Source organism: Acinonyx jubatus, chromosome B3 (genome assembly GCF_027475565.1).
Source record: "Acinonyx jubatus isolate Ajub_Pintada_27869175 chromosome B3, VMU_Ajub_asm_v1.0, whole genome shotgun sequence".
In the NCBI taxonomy this organism is placed as follows: domain Eukaryota; kingdom Metazoa; phylum Chordata; class Mammalia; order Carnivora; family Felidae; genus Acinonyx; species Acinonyx jubatus.
In genome coordinates, this window is record NC_069386.1 from 31,495,486 (window position 1) to 31,514,619 (window position 19,134).

The 19,134-nt window shown below is 50.8% G+C and overlaps 1 protein-coding gene across 4 annotated transcripts; it reads right to left on the reverse strand.

Moving 5' to 3' along the window:
* Positions 1-3,091: 3,091 nt before the first annotated feature.
* Positions 3,092-18,334, reverse strand: TBC1D21 (TBC1 domain family member 21). 4 transcript variants are annotated; one of them, XM_053223743.1, is made up of 12 exons: positions 18,272-18,334; positions 17,311-17,442; positions 9,331-9,438; positions 9,096-9,199; positions 7,786-7,880; positions 7,139-7,249; positions 6,928-7,028; positions 5,875-5,971; positions 5,401-5,501; positions 4,263-4,379; positions 3,589-3,672; positions 3,092-3,441 (listed from the first exon to the last, which is right to left on the reverse strand). In XM_053223743.1, the coding sequence occupies exons 2-12, from the start codon at positions 17,311-17,313 to the stop codon at positions 3,349-3,351; spliced, it is 1,014 nt and encodes a 337-aa protein (XP_053079718.1). In that variant the 5' UTR covers positions 17,314-17,442; positions 18,272-18,334; the 3' UTR covers positions 3,092-3,348. The 4 variants fall into 4 exon arrangements, with proteins under 4 accessions (XP_053079718.1, XP_014932744.3, XP_014932745.3 ...); XM_015077258.3 differs by lacking the exons at positions 17,311-17,442; positions 18,272-18,334 and adding an exon at positions 15,751-15,961; XM_015077259.3 differs by lacking the exons at positions 17,311-17,442; positions 18,272-18,334 and adding an exon at positions 15,751-15,960 and having other exon boundaries at positions 3,092-3,241.
* Positions 18,335-19,134: the final 800 nt, after the last annotated feature.

Below are 19,134 nucleotides of genomic sequence, written 5' to 3' on the forward strand. Positions count from 1 at the left end.
CAAACCAGACGTAGTCACATCCCAATCCGGTTAAACAACAAAATCTCCAGGGGTACCTGGAGGCTGCAGTGTGAGTGTATGATTGGGTCTGGGGGCGGGGGAGGTGTCTGGCAGACACATCAGTGAGCAGCAGTGGCCTTGAGGATCACTACAAAGGTGCCATTTGTCACTTTGCCATGTTCCACCTACATTGCTGGCTCTGTGGATGGTCCGTGACGTGAGTGGCAGGCGTTAGTTAGCTGAAGAAGAGACTTCATATTCCCTCCCATTTCACTCCCTCCCTCCATTTGCTAAAACTTCTCTTTTTCCTGCTTTTCCTTCTTTCTCACTGTCCTCTTCACAGGCCAGTGCTCCAGCCTCCAGTCTGGTCACTGGGGCTGGGTCCTGGGGAGTGGACCCCCACCCCTGCACCCCCCCAGCTACGTGCTTCCTCCTGCAGCTAGGGGGAGCCCTTCCCCCTCGCTGGACACGGGTCTGTAGCCGCAGCCCAGGCCCAGGCTCTGTGGGCCTCCTCCACCTCTTTTCCCCCTCTGAGTCTGAAACACAGGCTCTGTGGCCCCGAGAACTTGGATCTTTATACATGCTGCCTCTGCAAAGCTCTTAGTGGGTAAAGAGCCACTATCCTGGCTCCAGGAACAAAGAGTGGGCTGGGGGTCACTCAAGGTGGGCAGAGAGGGGAGAACGAACCACCTCTGGAGAGAGAGAGAGAGAGAGAGAGAGAGAATCTCAAGCAGGTTCCATACTCAGCGCGGAGCCCAATGAGGGCACAATCCCACAACCCTGGGATTATGACCTGAGCCAAAATCCAGAGTCAGGCACTCAACTGGCTGAGCCAGCCAGATGCCCCAGGCTCTAGGGTTCCAGAGCTTCCCACAGTTCTGTCTCTGGTCTGGACCTTACTAAGAAAAAAATAACACTGGATGATAAAGTGATAAACGAAGTGAGGAGAAGCCTGGGCTGTCTCTATGATATGCATAGCAGCACAGTGGGCCGATTCTAATCCACACCCCACCGGCCAGGGGTGCTGCAGATGAGCCGAGAAAAGTCCGCTCTTCTAAGATCTTTACTCCCATCGTTACATAGCCTGGAATTTATCTGACCCTGGGTCAATTCAGGGTTGGGACTTAATCCAGGTCATGTGTAACACCAACAGAGGTTTCAAACGTGCTCCCAGTAGGCCAGAGGTTCCACAGGGAATGACGCGAGGGTCAAGGAGGGGCCTGAGGGAGATCACAGGGAGGAGGGCCCTGGACTCCCCACCCAAACCTCAAACACTGGGCTCCTGAGGAAAATTGTATAACGGTGGTCTTAAAAACACATGCTTTTATTTTTTTTTTAATTTTTTTTAATGTTTATTTATTTTTGAGACAGAGAGAGACAGAGCATGAATGGGGGAGGGCAGAGAGAGAGGGAGACACAGAATCGGAAGCAGGCTCCAGGCTCTGAGCCATCAGCCCAGAGCCTGACGCGGGGCTCGAACTCGCGGTCCGTGAGATCGTGACCTGAGCTGAAGTCGGACGCTCAACCGACTGAGCCACCCAGGTGCCCCAAAACACATGCTTTTAAAAACAGGTTTGAAAGCCATCAGCCTAGAGAGTGACTTCTTGAGTATTTTGGTTTTGGAATAGATGTCTGGCATTGTGTATACGTCTGAGCCAACAATCATAGGCCAACTAATGCTACCAGGCCAAAGGACGCGTCAGGAACAGCACATCTCCTGTGTTTATGGACTCTCCCCAAGGTCACGGTTCGCGCGCCGAAATGTCTCTTACTCTGGTTCTTTGGTAAAATGAAAACACAGTTTTGTTTCTGGAGAACTGTATTCCATGCAGGAACCCTTACTTAAATAACCTGTCTTGGGAACATAAACCCAAGAAGCGTAGTACATGAACTTACCCATGTGCCTTCTTGCCCGGCAAGCACTGGCTCTTTGGCCATGCAGAAAAGACGCTGGTGGGGGAACAGGGCCGCACTCTTCAGCAACACCCCCCACCCCCAGAAGACATACGGCAGCCAAGAGACTCAGAGCCAGCCATGGATGGGGATTGTCACTTGAGGGGAAGGAGACCAGACATTAGTTAGGGACGTAGTGCCTTTTGAGTGACAGTCACTGAGAATGACAGGATGGGAAAGAAGGGGGAAGCTGGGGAAGAGTGAGGATAGTTATGCCTCCTCCTGAGGGCCAGGGTCACAGCAAAAGCGGTGGATCCTTCCTGCCCATCCATCAGCCCCTCTGAAAAGGTGTAACCCCTGGGCAGGGGTGTGTGTGTGCGTGCATGTACGCACAGGCGAGCAGATGAACACGCTTGCAGAGCAGATATGGGGGCACCAGGCCAGCCCCAGCCCCTCTGCAGGTTCAGCCCCTTCTGGCCAATCTTCACGTCTGCCCCCAGGGCACAGCAGGCTGGGCAGGGGGCTTAGGGCTGTGGCATGGTCCGGTCCGGGGAGGGCACCCAGCATGAGACTCTGCCCCAGGGGGCAATCGATATGCCTGGGCCAGGGGACGGTTCTCTGGAGAAACTGAGTGAGGCTGAAGAAGAGAGTTTGGTTTGCGGATGCATTCCAGGCTGAGAAGGGACCGCGTGACCGGGAGGCTTTGAACCCAGGAGGGGAATGGCCTGTCCTGGGGAATGGCCTGCTAGCCAGAGACTTGGGCTGTGTCCTTCCTCAGACAGCCAGGGAAAGCCCTGGAAAAACACTTTAATGTGTGGCCGCCGTGTTGGGAGGAAGGGGAAAGACGCGGGTCGTGTGTGCAGAGCTGTGTGGTCAGGCCCTCCTCTCAGGACCTGGTCTCGGGGATTGATCAGGCCTATTAGACACGTTCAGTTTGTCTTCCACAGGAGGCAGGGAGGCTCTCAAAGTCACTTACATCCTTACCCATTTGCGTCTGAGTGTGGAACCACCGTAGCCTTGGAAAGCCCTCAGCTGTGGAAGAGTTGTGACCCGCAAGGTCTCCCTGGTGGGCCTGCCCTCTCTCCAGCTCGTGATGGCCCTTCTCGCCCCCCAGGCCTCTCTTCTTATCAGACAATCCTCTCTGCCCTCACGTGTCGCCAGGCGATAACACTGCCCACCACAAACTGTGAGTCCAAAGCCTGTTTCTATTGTAGTTGTATTACCTACACTCTCACCCTAACGCCCCGTCAGACTTCATGGCTGAAGCACCACCTTCCTTCTGTCCTTTGAGGGCATCTGTCCATCGTGAGAGTCTTCAGAGAAAGAAATCCTTTAACGGCTGAGGAGCCTGGGGAAGAGGAGGGTTCTGGCAGACTGAGGTGGACAGACATTGCTCTGTTGAGGTCATTCTTCACGTTTGTCCAGCTAGTGACATTCTACAGAACCCCTGGGTGCTCAGTCCTGTGCCTGATCCACTGGGAGGGACACAGGGAACCAGGGGCGAGGGCCGTGTCCTCGGGCAGTGCAGTCTCCTTGGGGAGGCAGGAGCTGCAGATGGAAAGCAGCAAAGAACCAGACACAAACTGTGTCTCTGAAGCCGAATATGCCTGCCGGGTGCTTGGGCTGGGCTTGGGAAATCAGAGAAGGCTTCTTGGAGGAGGAAGAGGAGGAAGACAAATAATCAAGGCAACTTACACCTCTTTGGATGAGCTCAGCGTAAATCAAGCAGGCAGCAGAGATCAGCACATCAGCATCAAGGTCAATGAGGTTGTTGCAGGCCTGTGCAGAGAGAGGAAGCTGGGACGAAGCAGGTCTCCTTGGGCACAGGCGACTGCCTCCTGCTTCAAGGGACAAGGCGGCTGCCCATGGCAGTCACTGGGGCCACCTGATCTCTCTCCAACCAGCCCAGCACAGTGCCTGATATTTCACCACTGGAACTTGATATATGGGGGAGATGGTAAATGTAGCTTTCCTGCTGGGCTCTAGGGAGTACCAGGGTTCCACTGAGTGATGCGCGGGCTTCTAAGGAGGGCCCATTTTATAATCGGGCTGCCACCCTAGAGCTTGTTGAACGTAGACCTCAGCTGCTTTTTTGAAATGCCAGAAAACTCTCTGTCTTTTGCCGCAGGAGGACCCTAGGGCTAAGGGATTAACTGTGAGGCTGCGAGCGCAGACAGTAAGAGGCATTCAAGGCCTCGGGTTCTTCCTGTGCTAAACAGGGGTGCTGGGGATGGTTATGTCCCACTGCATCAGGCTTGTCGTGAGGCTTAAATGAGCTGCTCTACAGAAGCACCAGCGCAGTGCTCAGGACATCACAGATTCCCGCCAGGGGCGAAGGGCTGGCCTGGCCCCAGGGCGGGTGCGCTCACCAGGATGATGTCATCCCTGGTCATGCTCTCCTGTAGCACCTGCTCGCGCACCATCTGCAGCATGCTGTAGGCCACCAGCACCTGGAAGTTCCTGCAGGGCTTCCCCGTCAGCAGAACCTGCAGGTGGCCGGTGAGTGTCAGCCAGGTCCCCGCAGCCGAAGACCGCAGCCGAGCCGAGGATGGTGACCCACCCGCTGACTAGGCACCAGCCCAGGGTCAGCGGTTCCTGGGCCCCACTACTGACTCCCTCATTCGCTCAAGTGCTACCTCGGGGGTCCTGAAGCTACTGCGGGCTTGGAGAAAAAGGCTTCAGGGAATTCATTAGCTAGGGGGAAGGAAGAGGAGGAGAGAATGAGAGAGGGAAGGAGGGGAAGAGGAAGGGAGGGAGGGAGGGAGGGAGGGAGGGAGGGAGGGAGGAGAGGGTGAGGGAATGACCCAGTGACTGTAGCATTTGAGTGGAGCTTTGGCAAAGCAACGGTTGATGAGAAGTCAACGATCCAGGGGTGTCAGCAGAGGTCTGGGGGTGGCCATGGACTTGGGCATGGAGACCAGCAGGCCGTGAGGGAGGGATAAGGCAGGTGGGAGTTGACTCGGGGGGCACTGAATGCCAGGCTGAGGACTGGGCTGGGCTGGGCAGGGCAGAAAGTGGGTGGTGGGTCCGTTCCCAGCGAGCTTCATCTGCTGATGGCCCAAGGGCTTGGGAGCAAAGAACTGTACCTTTGACCTGCCCTTTGGTGGGGGGGGCCCTCCTTCTCCAGGAGTGAGGGGCCAGTAGGGAAACAGCACTCAGATGGAGGGGAAGGCAGAGGAAGGGGCAGCTGGGGAAGCAGAGCAGAGGGCGGCCCACCTGGGCAGGTGGTGGGAAAGCAGGCCAGGCTCCCCCTGCCCCCAACACGGGCCAGAGGCCCCTCCTTTCACCCTGACTGCCCTCCAGGAGGTGCTTGTGGGCCTGGATGAACAGATGGACCAGCTGATGTCCTAGCCTCCTCCCACGAGGCGGGAGCAGGGTCGCTGGCCCAGTAAACCCCAAGCTGCCGAAGTCCAACCCGGGCCAGCAATAAAGGGGAGGCAAGGGAAAGGGCTGCCCGCTGCATGCTGGAGGGGTGGGGTCTAGCCCTTCAGTCCAAGGATGCCTCACCTCCCACAGCCTCCAGACATCTTCGAAGGACTTGAAGGCACGCTGGAAGCAGAAGCAGAACCAGGGGAAGAGGGACTGCACGGTCCCGGCACCCTTCCCTCCTGTGCAGAAGAAACAGGGGCGTCAGCCCAGAGGCCGTGGTCGGAGAACACAGGGACAGGTCACGTGACAGAGCAAAGGCACACAGAGGGTGAAACGACAACATGCCAACACGCTGGGGAAGTACGAAATGCCTGGCCCTCACTGTTCCAACCGCCTTTGGAGACTGTTTGGGGTGAATTTTCAACTGTCCGGATGCCAACGCCATCCGGGTGAACCGTGCTCCCAGGGCCTGGAGGGAAGACCAAATGACCCGCTCCCGCCCACCATGAGTGGGCCCGGCTGCCTGGAGCTGGGTCCTGGTGCCCCCTCATGCCTGCCCTGGTTGGGGGGGGGGGGCGACGTACTGTTGCAAGAGGCGGAGGGTCCACTCACTTAGGTGCTCAGCGAACACGGGGTCCAAAAAGTCGATCAGGTTGTTGAGCATGTCTAGGTTCTTGCCCACTCCGATGTTGATGACACAGCTGTGCTCCTGAGAAAGGTGGGTGGGAGGGAGGGAAATGGCACCTCTCTCCGTGTGGGGGCACCAGAAGAGCCAGCCCTGCTTCACAGCATCTTGGTTCTGGAGGCCCCGTGCGGGGCTGGCTCCAGGCTGGGCTCATGCCTCTGGATGAGCCTGGATGCCTGGGTCTGGGCGTGTCTATGTGATCTGTGTCTGTAGGGGTGTTTGTTTGCACATGTGGATGCACCTGTGTGTGTGTGTGTGGTGGGGAGGCAGGGATGTTCCAGATGTGGCTCACGTGCAACGCATCCAGTTCTGCCTCTACACACATGCTGTGGGTCAGAACCAAATGGGACAAGGAAAGAGCAGTGAGCACTTTGCTGCAGGGATGGAGAGAGGGGTGAGGGTAGATGCTGAACAGCCTCTCACAGATCATAAGGAAAGGTTTTCCAGGGAGGATGTTCCAGGGAGCAGCAACTTTAAAAGCCCTCAACGTGGTCATTGTGGGGGTACATCTGGGGAGTACCGAGTCTCCTGCTGTGCCTGAAGTGCAGGGCGTGTGAAGGGGGCAGCGAGAGACAAGGCCAAAGATCGTCCTTGACTGCCTGGCCAAGGTTATTGGACTTTATTCTGGAGGCGATGGGGAGCCATGGAGGATTTGTGGGAGCAGAGCCATGTTTGGGGAGGGCAATGCCAGGAAAGGAAGCCTTCACTGGGACTGGCCAGTTACACTCTTTCAAAGTTTGGGGAGAACTGGACCCAGAGCACCTTTCTAGCCATCTCCTCAACTCCAATGCCTACAACACACACAGCACTGTCCCCCAAAACCTCACTGGTGTTAGTGTTGCCTGTCCAGGCTCCTCTGGGATCCTGAGGGCTGTTTCAGGGCTGAAGGAAACGGCCGGGCTGCCAATGCCTGCCTGACCTCAAGGGGTTATTTGGGGAGTGGTAGGGAGGTTGTCCCTGAACTCAGGCCCAGCCCTCACCGTTTTCTGCAGGAAGAACTGGAAAAGCCAGAAGGTCTCATGGTCATGTTCCACCATCAGCTGGAAAAGCATCACCATCTCGTGGAAACCCTGTTGATACTCTGGGGTGGAGGGGGAGGGCAGTGAGGAGGGGCTGGGTGGGGGCAGGGAAGGGATTCCAGGAAGGAACTGAGAAAAGGGGGCTGCGGGGAGGCCCAGCCCCGTGGCCCACCTGCCTGGGTATTACAGACGTAACTCAGGAGCAGGATTTTCTCCAGTCTCTTCTTGTCGATAAGGACGTTGCCTAGGTGGTCTTTGTCGTGGAGTTTCTGAATGTCATATGCTAGGTTGCGGAAAAGAGACAGGTAGGGGGCACCAGATCACCTCCAGCAGGGGGGCCATGAATGAGTTCATTCCCCCAAAGGGTAAGACCCAAGGCACCCTGGGGAGGGGGCTGTGAAAAGTACATCGGCCTACATCTGCCCATGAGGCTCTACCCCTCATCATACCCTGAGCTGTTTGGCCGCGTCCCCACCTCCAAATCTTTGACGAAGCTGTACCCTCTGCCAGGAATGTCCCCCCATCCCACCCCACCGGTTCTGTCCAACTGAAATCCAGCCAGTTCAAGGCCCAAAGGGGAGAGATGAAGGCGAAGCGGCAGGAATAGGAATCACCCCGGGGGGAAAATGGTGCTGGGCATCTAGGGGCCCCCAGCAGAGATGGGGGATGGGCTAACCAAGGTTTAGCCAGCAAAATTCCCTGTGGAGGCAGCTCCCAGGAACCAGGGGACCCATCGGCCCCTGGACATGACTGAGGAGGGGGCAGGCATGGCTTCAAGCCCTCCCCTCCACCCCGCCCTGCCCACCCAACTCCGCTCACCAATGTTATTCCGAGTCTCCATAAAGTTCCGGTGCAGGTTTTCCAGAAGGGGCTGAATCTTTTCATACATCTCGCATAAGGCCTCGTAGTTCTTCCTGTGAAGACAGAACTGAGGCTGAAAGAGGCAGCCTCCCCCTCCTGGCAAATCAAGGGAACTCTGCGGAGCACTCTCCAGGAGGCTGCACGCTCTCCCTGTGATGCCCCCTCTCATCCCCACCGGTGCCAGCCCTAACCACACTCTAATGTGCTCCTGGAGGGCAGCATGGAGGCAGGTTCAATCTTGTGGCTCTCGGGTCCCATGGCTGCTCCTGAATCCTGGCTCCACAAATTAATAACTGGGTGTTTGCAACTAGGGTCAGGCCTTGTGGACATCACTCAGTTTCACTAAGTGAAACTTAGTTTCACTAAGCCTTAGTTTCCTCCTCTGTAGAATGGGGAGAATACTGGCACTTCCGCCTTAGAATAGAATGTGCTTAGGGCACGTAGGAGGCTGAATGGTGGCCCTCCAAAAGATATGTCTACGCTTTAGCCACTGAAACTTGTGCTTGTGAACTTATTTTTAAAAGGGCCTTTGCAGATGTAATTAAGGATGTCGAGATGAGATCAATCTAGATTATCCAGGTAGACCCTAAATCCAATGATGAGCGTCCTTCCAAGGACACACAGAAACACACAAAGGAGAGACAGAGAGAAGGCGAGTAGGCCATGCGACCATGGAGGCAGAGACTGGAAGAACACCCAGAGTCAGCAGGAGGAGGCATGGAAGGGTTGCCCCCTGGAGACATCAGGGAACGTGGCCGTGCTGGCACCTTGCTTTTGGGCCTCCGACCTCTGGAACCGAGAAAATACATTTCTGCTGTTGCAAAGCCCCTGGTTTGTGGTGCCTTGTTTCAGCAGCCTCATGAAACTAATACGGGCCTTGTCAGGGCTCTCAGGAATAGAGCATTCCAGGCGGACCCTCAGTTCCCCTACGGCCCTGGATCATTCTCCACTGGCCTCTTGTGCGTGAATCTTCAGCTCAGAGAGGCGCACAGGCTCTAGGGAAGGATGGGATGGGATGGTGGCAGGCCAGAGGAGTTGCTGGAATGAAGCCCATGCAGGGCAGTGTGTGGGCTGCTATATGGAGCTGGGTGGGAATGTGCTGGCACCTCCCGTGTTCAGGCCCTGGGTCGGGAGCACGTGGGGGTTTTGTCTCTCAGGATAAGAAATCCATCGGAGGGAAGAAGACTGAACTTGCCAGGCAGGGGTGGGCACTCCATCCCACCTGCACTGCCATCCACCCTCCCCTGAGAAGATCTGGAATGTTCTACCTCCTTGCGCTGTCCACCGTGAGCCGCTCATCCTGGGAACTCTGCCATGAGTAGTAGCCCGTGAGGAACTTCCAGGCTTCTGTCCTCACGAAGGGGTGCAGACCCTGAGGTGTGGGTGAGAGGTGAGAGGTCACAGGCCCTTGGGGTGCCTGCTGAAAGGGCCTCTCCAAACACCTGCCTGCCCTCTTGCCCACCCATGCCCCCCAGTGCCAGGGCAAGGCCTTGGGGATTGTACCCTTTCCAGGATGTTAACACAAATGGAGTCTCGTGATTTGGCCAACAGACCGTTCTCATCAAAGAAGGCATCCCATTCCGTCTTGTCAATGGGTGGTTTTCTCTTCACCTGGCAAGGACAATCACTTCAGCCTTCGTTAAGAAGCTTTGGCTTTTCTTTTAAGTGTGCTCTTTTTCCTTTCTGTTAATGTTTTATTTATTTCTGAGAGCATGTAAGCAGGGAAGGGGCAAAGAGAGGGGGACAGAAGATCTGAAGCGGGCTCTGTACTAACAGCAGCGAGCCCAAGGTGGGGCTCAAACTCACGAACCATGAGATCATGACCCGAGCCGAAGTCGGATGCTCAAACAACTGAGCCAGCCAAGTGCCCCTAAGTGTGCTTTTTTCAATGTTATACTCTGGAGTTTGTAATATGAGTCAAGTTCCCAGTCTCTGACTCACTTCTGGAAATCTATCCTGAAGAAATTACTGCAAAGTTATACAAAAATGCTGAAAGCACAATAATTTTCATTGCACATTACTTACCAAAATGAAAAACGCACGTGCTCTAAACATTATGCAATAAGGGAATAGTTAAATAAACTATAGTTTATATACTCAATGGAATATTGTGAGGCATAAAAAAATGATGCTGACAGGGAATGAATAATAATCTGGAAAAATTTAAATGTTAACAGAAAAAAGCAAAATACAAAATTACACATTCCGTATCTATCCTCTATCTTCTCTATGTGCTATCCTCCTTGTATACCTACGTCATATATTATAAAAACTACACCTCATATACTCTAATATAGAGTGAATTAACATGATTAAGATTCTGGCAGAAAAAAAACTGAAAAGAAAGCCCCCACCAATACCAAAAATCCCCACTAAAAGCAAGAGTGATTGTCTTCAAGGAATAGGATTCTACATAATTTTTTCCTTTTTCTTGTATTTTTGAACTTTTCTGCAATAATGTCTACTGCTTTGATAATGGAAAAATATAAAATAAGCACAAATTAAACACACCCATGGGCTCCATTTTGCCTTTCTTGGAAGAGTAAAACAATTCATCATAAGGAGTGGTTTCTGGTTTACATAAGAGATGTCTGTGTGTGTGTGTGTGTGTGTGTGCATGTGTGCATGTGTGTGTGTGTGTGTGTGCACGCACGTGTGTGTGTGTGTGATATGGGGGGAAAAGAGTGTGCTGCATGCAAAGTAATTAAAAATGCTCATGAGACAGTAACCAGGAGGTAAGAGCTCCTGTCAGGAATCTTCTATTGGAGAGAAGCGTGTCTTGAAATGCCACACTGCAGACATGAAGACATGCTAATGGACAGAGCTTGGCAGGTGACTAGACTTGCCTGATATATACACTCCCAACTTCCTGAGTACACCTGAATATGCACATGTGTGACTCAAATTCAAATTTGCATATGAGTCACCTGAGGATCTTCATAATATGCAGATTCTGACTCAGAAGGTCAGGTGTTGGGGCCTAGGGTGATGCATTTCTATCAAGCCCCCAGGAGATTTCTTTTTTTTTTTAATTTTTTTTTAACATTTATTTATTTTTGAGACAGAGACAGAGCATGAACGGGGGAGGGTCAGAGAGAGGGAGACACAGAATCCGAAACAGGCTCCAGGCTCCGAGCTGTCAGCACAGAGCCCAACGCGGGGCTCGAACTCATGGACCGCGAGATCATGACCTGAGCCAAAGTCGGAAGCTTGAGCCAAAGTTGGAAGCTTAACCGACTGAGCCATGCAGGCGCCCCGCCCCCAGGAGATTTCTGATGCTACTGGTCCTCTGATCACGAGAGAGAGGCAAGCTATTAGAAATCCCTTTAGCACTGGAAATGAAACAATAAGGGCCCACAGGTCCAGATTTGGGATAATTTCTACTGACTCCACATTCGATAGGGATGGATTGAGCCCCTTTTTAACTCAAACATGCTCTGTCTTCTGAACCAAAATAGGACATGTGGGCCCAAGAAGATATCAGAAAAATCCCACCCTCATTGGAGATGGCCTAACCTTGGGGAGCGGGGTCTGTCCTGATGTCATGTCCCAAGTGCACAGACACTGTTGTCTGGGCAGACCAAAGCCAGGGTTCCATCCCTCCAACTGCCATCATGTTCTCCAAATCTGTACTCAGACTGCAACACTCAGCATGAACTGTGGCAGGAAGCAGGAGGGAATAGGCAAAGTTGGGCTGTGTCCTGGGATCCTTAATTATAAAAAGGAATGCATGGACTTTAGCAATGCATTTCCATATAAATCTTAGTCAACTTGTCAATTTCTACAGTAAAGACAGCTATGATTTTGATGGGGATTGCGCTGAATTTAAAGGTCAATTTGGGGAGCAATGATAATAATATTGAGCTTTCTGATCCATGAACAGGGTATATTTCTTCGTCTATTAAGATCTTCTTTAATGTCTCTAAGCATTGTTTTGTAATTTTCGGTATATAGGTTATTCATATATTTTGTCAGATTTATCCCTAACTATTTTGGTTTGGGGGGGATGTTATTTTAAAAGTTGGTGTTTTTAAACTTCCCAACTATTCATTGCTATATATAGAAATACAATGGATTTTTGCATATTGATCTTGTATTCTGTCCCCTTATTAGTCCTAGTGGCTTTTGTGGGATTCCATGGGATTTATTACAGAGGTCAACAATCAGTAAACTACAACCCATGGACCAAATCTGGCCTGCAACCTATTTTGTTTTTTTTTTTAAATAAAGCTTTATTGGCACACAGTCATGCCCATTCATTCATGTATTGTCTGTGGCTGCTTTATGCTAAAATAGCAGAGTTAAGTAGTTGTGACAGAAACATTTGATACACAAAGACTAACATACTTACTATCTAGACCTCTGCAGAGAAAGTTTACCAGCCCTGATATAGACAAATTTCTTCTCTTATAATTTCGTTGATTTTGGTACCAGGGTAATGTTGTGTTCATAGACTGAGCAGGGATGTATTCTCACTTAAAAACTTTTTAGAATAGTTTGGATAGAATTGATATTATTTCTTTCTTCAATATTTGGTATAACTTACCCATGAAGCCATCTAGGCCTAGGGTATTTTTTTGTAGGAAGATTTTTAACTATAAATTTAATTTTTTTATTAGATTGAAGGATAGAGTCAGAAGAGTTTGTTTTATTTTTTACTTAAAAAATTAGAGATTTATAGGAACAAGGCATTTCCCTTCTAATCCCCTTTAAAAATAAAAGTAAATAATACAGGAAACAACAAGGAATTAAGAAAAGCATAAACATAAAAAATGATACAAACCCAAAGAAATCAATTATGAAAATAAATGCATTAAATTCTCTGGTTAGTTGTAAACATCTACGAAGCATTGATGAGGTGCCAGGCACTGTTCTAAGCACTTTATATTTATCACTTAATCTTTGCAACCACCCGTGAGGTAGGTGTGGTTATTACACTGTTTTACAGATCAGGGAATTGAGGCTGGAGGAGTGTTGGTTAGTATATCTGAAGTCATACAGTAAATATTAGGGCTGAGATTTGAACCCAGAGCTGTTTGGTGCAGGAATCAGGGAGTTTAACCCCAATCCCATGCTACCAGGGAGAGTAAAAAGCAAGGATTTTCCATTTGAATGGAAAATGCATACCTGATACCTGATACAAGCTGTTAACAAAAGGCATACCTTAAAATCTCATGTCATAGAAAGATTGAAAAATAAATGATGAACAAAGATATGAAAAAAGGGTCAAATGCGATGAAAGGGTGGCAAAGTAAGTAATGTGCACAGAAACCATAATAAGAGGTATGGCATCAGCACAATAAGGCAGAGATAATTAGAAATGTCACAAGAAGGTGTTTGCCGAGTGCTCAGTGAATTTATGTTGCTAAACCTCTGCCTGCAACAATTGGCCATCCTCCTACTTTGCCATGGCTGAATTTGCTTACAAAAAGCCACTGACTTGTGGGGTGCCTGGGCGGCTCAGTCAGGTGAGTGTCCAACTCTTGATTTTGGCTCAGGCCATGATCCTAGGGTTGTGGGATTGAGCCCTGCATAGGTCTCCATGCTGAGCACGGAGCCTGCTTAAGATTCTTTCTCTCTCTCTCTCTCTCTCTCTCTCTCTCTCTCTCGCCCCTCTCCCCCGCCCTCACTCTCTCATTAAAAAAAGAAAAAAGAAAAGAAAAAGTCACTGACTTCTCCTTCCAGGAAGCTCAATTTCTCTATGTCCACCACTTCTGTGGGCAAAACTTAAACAAACTACAGGCCAACCACAAGAACATCTAAGACATTTGCTAGCAAGCCAAGGACAAACACAAGAAGCTTGTTGACCTGCAGAGGCCTAAAGGGAAAATTTCCACACAGAGGGCCCCTCCCTTTCTTCTCCAGTATATTCACACCACCTGTCTATGCCGGAAATCAGAGACCAGAATCTGTATCTGGGGTCCTTCGAAGTATTAGAGACTGTCAACTCAATAATCTCTCAAATCCGTCTTCCTACTCCCACATTCGCCCATTCCCGGCTCCACTTACTAGTAACGCCCTGCACCACCATCTGGGTACAATTACCTGGTGATCCAGGAGGGGAGATACATAGGCCATGAGGTGCTAGATACCCTTTAGCTCTGCAGTAGCTTTTTTTCCTGGTCTCTTAGGAAGAGGACTGCTAGACGGAGCCATTGTGAAAATCTCCCACCTCCATGGTGTGCTTAAGTAGGTTAAAACTCCCCACCAGCAAACCTGGGGACACCTTGGCCACGTTTCCTCTAGAGAGGGGGGCCGGAAGTAGGAGTCCTAAGTGGCTCAGTTTCTCTAACATCCTCCTCCTGCCGGAGGCCCGGGCTGTAGGCATACATCTCCCCACCCTCCTTCTATTCTGCTTCCTTGGGTTGAAGATTTTCTCTAGCATTCTTACAAAATAGGAAAGCTACTGGAGGGTAAAGCAAACTTTCCAGGAGGGTTCCTGATGCCATGTTGCTCTGAAAACTCATAGGGACAGAGCCCCCAGTAGGCCTCGGAAGGGTCACAGGCTACTTATGGTTCCCAGCCGCTTCCACTCCAGTTCCCTTGAGGGACAAGACACGCTCTCACCAGTAAGAGTGGCTCATCATGTCAGTGATTCTCACCCAGGGGAGAGCAGGGTGGCCCAAGGAGGGAAGGAATGTTAAAATTGGGGTGGGGGGAAGCATATATGCAACTTGAAAGTTACCTGGGTGATTATTAGCAACCCAGGTGTGGGGGTGTATCATCCATATAGCAGAGCGATTAAATGAACGGTTTAAAATAGTGGTTCTCAAAGTTAGCTCCGGATCATACTCCCCCGGAGTGCTTGTCAAAACACAGATCATTGGCCCTCACCTCCAGAGTTTTTGGTTCAGGTCACCTGGGGATCAAGAGTCTGCATTTCTTACAAGTTCCCCATTGATGCTGATGCTGCAGTTCTGGGCACCACATTTGGAGAGTCACCGATGTAGAATGCCACCTCTGCCACTTAACAGTGTGACTTTACACAACAGTGTGACTTTAGGCAAGTTGCTTAGTCTCTGTGCTGCAACTTTTTCATAAAATGAAGACAATAGCATCCTATACCTCATATATGGTTATGGTGAGAATAAGAGACTCTAAGTAAAGCATTTAGAACAGCCATTGTGCATAATAAAGGCTATGTGACAGTTTGTTATTTTATTATTATCATCACTCTCTACATTCAGAGAAATGAATAGAGATATAAAGAAAATCCAAATCAAGACCTGGTAGTAATCTGCAATAAAGCAATAACATTTAAAACTCAGGGAGAGACCGATATTACCCTATGTGTTAGCTAACTAGAATTTAAAACAAAAACTTGGAACAAAAAAAGGAATATAAAAAAATAAAATACAACTCAGGGAGAAAGGTGCCCATTTTGCAGTTCTGCTTTTTTTAATGTGTCATTTTCTTAATCCGTATGATTAATGAAACTCAAGATTGGTTGAGGTCATTATAATCAGTTATTATGATTTTAAAAAATACACTGTGTGGAAAATTTTTATGACTGAGGCTGCCTTTTAATGAATAGATACATTTTATTAAGTGGACTTGAAACCACCTACTAACAGAAGCATTACTGCCACCTGGTGGCAGCATACCAAAATTGTTGGCAAAAGCGCCAAGGAAAATTTATCAGCATCTACAAGTTTGTACTTGCAAACCCAAAACTCATTAAAGTTAGAATATCACATACAGGGAAAGGTAACTGGCTTAGAGAGAAGGGTGAAAGGGAGAAAGACGACCTGTGTTTTTCAGTCCTGTGGTTAGTGCTGATGTGAGATCAAGGTACAGCCTACCCTGCTCAACCTTCCAGGCCAGCTCAGGGTTCCAGTCCTACCCACCCAGCAGGGGAAAGTGGCCCTAATGCAAACCAGAAGTTGGGGAGGGAGGGACTTGGAGTTGATGAAGAACACGCACCAGGATGAAGGAGGCTGACCACCTGGCAGAGAGGCTGTTTTCAGGAGAGAGGGTGGTCATGGCTCCTGTGGTCCGGCTTCAAAGCAGCTTTTGACCAGAGCTCACTTGGAGCCCTAACTGATGCAGGGGAAGGCGGTCTTCTTTTGGGGGGATGAGTTGCATTCCCAGAGGGAACTGGGCCCCTCCTTGACGCCTGAACAGAACCAGCCAGCATGTGTCACAAGGCCCCTGGAACCCTCATCACAGTGACCTTGGAACCTGGGAGCACTCAGCCTCAGAAGTAAGGCACATCCAGGAACTAAGATGACCAGTCAGCCCGAGAAATCACAGGACACACAGGATGTGTGGAGGTTGGGGTCACAGGACGCGCAGACCAATGTGCTGGGCAGGTCAGGGAAGGCTTCCTAGGAGAGGTGGGCCAGGAAGCCTTTCTCCCTGTCTCTGGCTGTCCCTCCTCTGGGTTCCCTTCCCTTGTTATCCCACAGATCAGTACCCAAACCCGGATAACACCCAGAATCTGAGCTTCAGGTTTCTTGCATGTCAATTCCAGAGATTCAGAATCAGCGGTCTGGGTGGGGGACCTGGCGTACTGTGTTTTGAAAAACTCCCTGGTGACTCAGAGTCAGAATTTGAATGGTAGCTTCTGGGGATAGAGACCGGTTTTTCCTATCGTTATATCCAGCGCACTTCAGACAGGGGCCTGCGCGACTGAATGAAGGATTTAATTGGATGGAAGAACGAATGGATCTCTCTTAGATCTCGTCTCCTTGTCCTCTCTGAAGGCATCGCAGAGGTTTCTGTTCCATGTCTTCTCTCCCTTCCAACCCTGGGTTCCTCAGGCCAGGGTCAATGTCGGATTTCCTTTGTGCTTTCCTCCCAGTGCCAATCTCTGCTGCCTGGCACTTGGCAGGTTCTCTGTATTTGAATGAATCTGAGGAGTTGGCTCCTCTCGGATCCAGCATCACTATTTCTCGACCTTAAGCATGGCTACCCGGGTCCAGGCCATTAAAGGCATCTGGCCCTAAAGCATCCATAGTCATTAGGAGGTAGCAGTAATTAGACCAACTAAATTGGAATCGGGAGCTGGGAGATGGAATTCGGACTCTGACCTTAAATTTGGATGTCCCTCCCCCCCTCCTGAGCCATGGGTCCCCCAGCCACGAAATCAGAACACAGTCAACCTCTGGCTCTCACATCCTTATTAGCATAATGAATCCGTAGCCATGCAGGAGTCTTCGAGTGGAGCGGACACAATTCGCTGTCTCATTTACGGTTACTGTTCTGCTGGCTTGTGGCACCGCGGGGGTCCTTTGAAATCAAACACCTTGTTCTCTGCCTCCCTCCACCACGCCATGCCAGCCCAGCAAAGCATTATAGCCTCTTCCCCTTAATCTGCTGCCCCCAGGTCTTCATGGAGGAGGAGGTGGGCGGCTTTGAGCAGGCAAGGCGTGGAATGAGGGTGAGGCAGCCTCCCACGGCCGGGCGCCTCCATTCTGACGCCTGCAAGAAGCTTCCAAAGCTAACGTCCAGAGCAGGAGGCATGGCGTGAGCATTACTCACCATTTGGGATCATCTATGCCTCTGCTGCGCCACATTAATGATGTCGACAACTGAGAAGCAACTGCCGTCTTCCCCGAAGCTCGGGATCTGGCAGGGGGTTGGAAAAGCTGTGCGCTAAATCCGACGTGGTTTCTAAAACGAACGTGATGGCCATAGATCATCTACTGAACTTCCCTTCACCTCTGGCTCCCCATCTGTAAATTGTAGGTAATAACCCTTGCCCAAATTAGCCCGGATAGTTTGGTCATATTACAAAAGCCTCAGAACAACCACGTGGAGGCTTAATATTCAAATGGAACTGCAGGACACTGAGCTGAAGCAGGAAGGGTTTTTGATCCCTTGGACTCTTTTTGCTGATACTTACAAGGGATTTACAAGTGTCAATCTCTTTTCTCCAGGGCTGAACGGTTCCTTTCCGTGTCCATTTATTCACATAATCCCCCAAATTCTTTAGATTCCCCTGTATCGCTTTTTCTCTTATGCATTTCCCCCCCTCCTTGATGGGAGCCCAGTTTTTCTGCTTTACATTTCTGTACTTGGGGGTTCTTCAGGGCACAAGAACCCAGGCTTTTCAAATATTATTCTTGGTACTGGAGTATGGGCCAAGGACGGAGAGAGCTAGAATTTGCATTAAAGTAGTCCTGGGAGGGAGCAAACCTTGCAGCCCATCTTTTCTCCAGAGGATCTGGTTGTCCACTGGCTGATGGGTGTAGCGGTGAGGCAGGAGGGTGGTGGTGAGGCTTGGAAGGTGCCGGGGGAAGACCCTCTCATCCTCAGAAGTGCAGGGCTCATGCAGTAAGAAAGCCCATGGGCTTTGGTGCCAGAAAAACCCAGGTTCAATTCCTGACCATGCTGCCCAACCAACCACGTGATCTTGGTCCCACCTAGGGAAAGCCATGAAGTCTTTCCACTTCCGCCTGGCCACTCAGGACGGGGCTCTGGGCCTGGGACACTTCCTTACCAAGAGATAGGGAGTCCTCACAGCCTGTGCTGGATTTATCGCCTCCTGCGGGGACGCCTGCCTCCGTTCCAGATTCAACATGCGCACCTCTGTTCTGCTTAAGTGTGTGCGTCACATGGTGCCTGGCCAATCCCACTGCCGTATCTCTTCCCATCCGGGAGGGAATGGGGTCCTTTGTGGCATGAGAGGGGTGCGCGTAGATCAGAGCCCTGTGTCCGCTTGTGGGACGAGACCCGCTGGCCATGGCGGACCAACGCCCACTGCTGAAGTTGATCCTGATCTATCTCTTTATGTGAGCAAAGCCTTGTTCCCTCCAGCTCCTGTGTGAGTAGTGTCTTTCCTGGTGATGCTGACCCCTGCAAGCCATGAGTGGGTTGACATGTCGAGATGCTGCGCCTGGAGGCAGGCACTGCTGGGCTACTTGCTCTCCTCCATGCGGCAGGACTCCTCCCCCAAGGGTAGACACCATCTCTTACCCGTCTGAGTGGGGGGAGGGCAGGGGAGGGGAGAGGTGTGATAATACCTCACGGAACTGAAGGGTAGGTGAAGCGATGTGTATGAAGAGCCTGGCCCGGGCCTGGAGCACAGGGCCACCCAGTGCATGGCAGTTATTGTTAACCTCAGCATCACCATTTTCGTTACTGATGCCCAGGACGTGTCCATACAAATCTCTGTGGACTAGACTTGAATCAAGTGCTGCCTGCTTCCGTGAGGCTTGTAGTAATATCAGTGTGAAGGTTCAAAGATCCCACGAGCCAGACAGTTTCTGTTTCTCTGCCTTTCTCCGGGAGCCCAAGGACCAGGATTACCATAAAAGTGGGTTGAGGCCAGTATTAGAAATTAAGTTCCCTTAAGCTCCTTAG